Here is a 1,279-nt window from a genome sequence, read left to right on the forward strand (position 1 = left end):
GGGGTGGAAGTGCAGAAGATGGCACAGTCCACAGTCCAGGTGGAAGGGATAGGTGCAGAAGATGGCACAGTCCACGGGCGAGCAGGCCACCGAGCCCAGCTGCGAGAGACGGGAGAGACGCGCGAGGGCCGGGCGTTAGCGCCCGCCGGGGTGGGCTGGGGAAAAGGGGGCAGCCCCGAAACGCCCGGGAGCTTTTTCCTGCAACGGAGGAAAAAACTGGGGCTCAGCCCACGGGGCAGGAGCCGAAAACATCTCGCCGTCCCCGGCGCGGCCCTCACCAAGCAGATGCAGCTGAGACAGGGGTCCAGGACGGAGGGGAAGGTCTCGTTGTTGTAGAAGATCCTTCCCATGTAGGTGCAGCCTGCGGGGAGGAGAGGGGCACTTGTGGTCCCCAGGTGGCTTGGGGACCACCGGGAGACCTCTCTGCTTTAAGCCCAGGCTTGCTGGGTCTGGTCCTGCCCGGGACTGCGGGCAGGGGATGCGGAGGGGATGCAGTGGAGCCAGCACCCCTCCAACAAGCACCCACCGCCCCCATCACCTGCCGAGCAGTCGGGGCAGCACTGCCCGGGGATGCGGATGGGGTAGGGACAGGTCTCCACGCAGTCCGTCCGCTTGCAGCTCACCGAGCCGTCTGCCTGCAGGGGAGAAGCACTTGACAGAGACCTTGGGTTGCCCAAAACCGCGGGGTTTAAAGCCCACGAAGCCGGGGAGCTGCTGGGGACCACGGCCACGAGCCCGGCATCCCGAGGGAAGGAGGGGGACAGGAGCCGTGCGCCGGGGCAGGGGCAGGTAGGAGGAGTGAAGCAGAGCAGGTTCTCATTCACCTGGCAGATGCATAACTCACAGGGATCGCCCGGAGACCAGATCTGTCCGATGGGAAACTCCACCCCGTTGTCATCCACGAAGCAACCTGGGGGGGGGGGCAGAGGGGGACACGGGCACCCCCAGCCCATCACCCTCCTGGCTGCACGCTCAGGCATGTGCGTGCACTGCTGGACACGTGTGCCGTTCCCGTCCTGTGCCCACTCCCCGCCTCCAAACCCCATGGCCGTGCAGCCCCCCAAATCCCCTGCCGGTCCCCGTGCGCCCCCACATCCAGCTCCCCCGCTTTCTCCTGCCCTCCCCTACATCCCGTCCTCCTTGTCCCCAGCTGTCCCATACATCCCACCCTCCCTCTGCCCAGGTATTCCCCACATCCCGCCCTCCCCGTCCCCAAGCGTCCCCCACATCCCGCCCTGCTCATCCCCAGAGGTCCCCTGCATCCGGTCCTCGCTGTCCC

At 66.8% G+C, this 1,279-nt stretch overlaps 1 protein-coding gene across 1 annotated transcript in view; it reads right to left on the reverse strand.

Moving 5' to 3' along the window:
* Window positions 1–1,279, reverse strand: part of VWCE (von Willebrand factor C and EGF domains) — a 9,197-nt gene that overhangs the window by 1,792 nt on the left and 6,126 nt on the right. Inside the window, exons 10-14 of the mRNA XM_019471010.1 lie at window positions 1,169–1,272; window positions 825–910; window positions 539–635; window positions 279–361; window positions 26–99 (exon numbers count right to left, since the gene is read on the reverse strand). Coding sequence (XP_019326555.1) covers window positions 26–99; window positions 279–361; window positions 539–635; window positions 825–910; window positions 1,169–1,272 — 444 coding nt within the window. The remainder of the gene's footprint in view (window positions 1–25; window positions 100–278; window positions 362–538; window positions 636–824; window positions 911–1,168; window positions 1,273–1,279) is intronic.

This window comes from Aptenodytes forsteri, unplaced genomic scaffold, assembly GCF_000699145.1.
Source record: "Aptenodytes forsteri isolate BGI_AS27 unplaced genomic scaffold, ASM69914v1 Scaffold506, whole genome shotgun sequence".
Lineage (NCBI taxonomy): Eukaryota > Metazoa > Chordata > Aves > Sphenisciformes > Spheniscidae > Aptenodytes > Aptenodytes forsteri.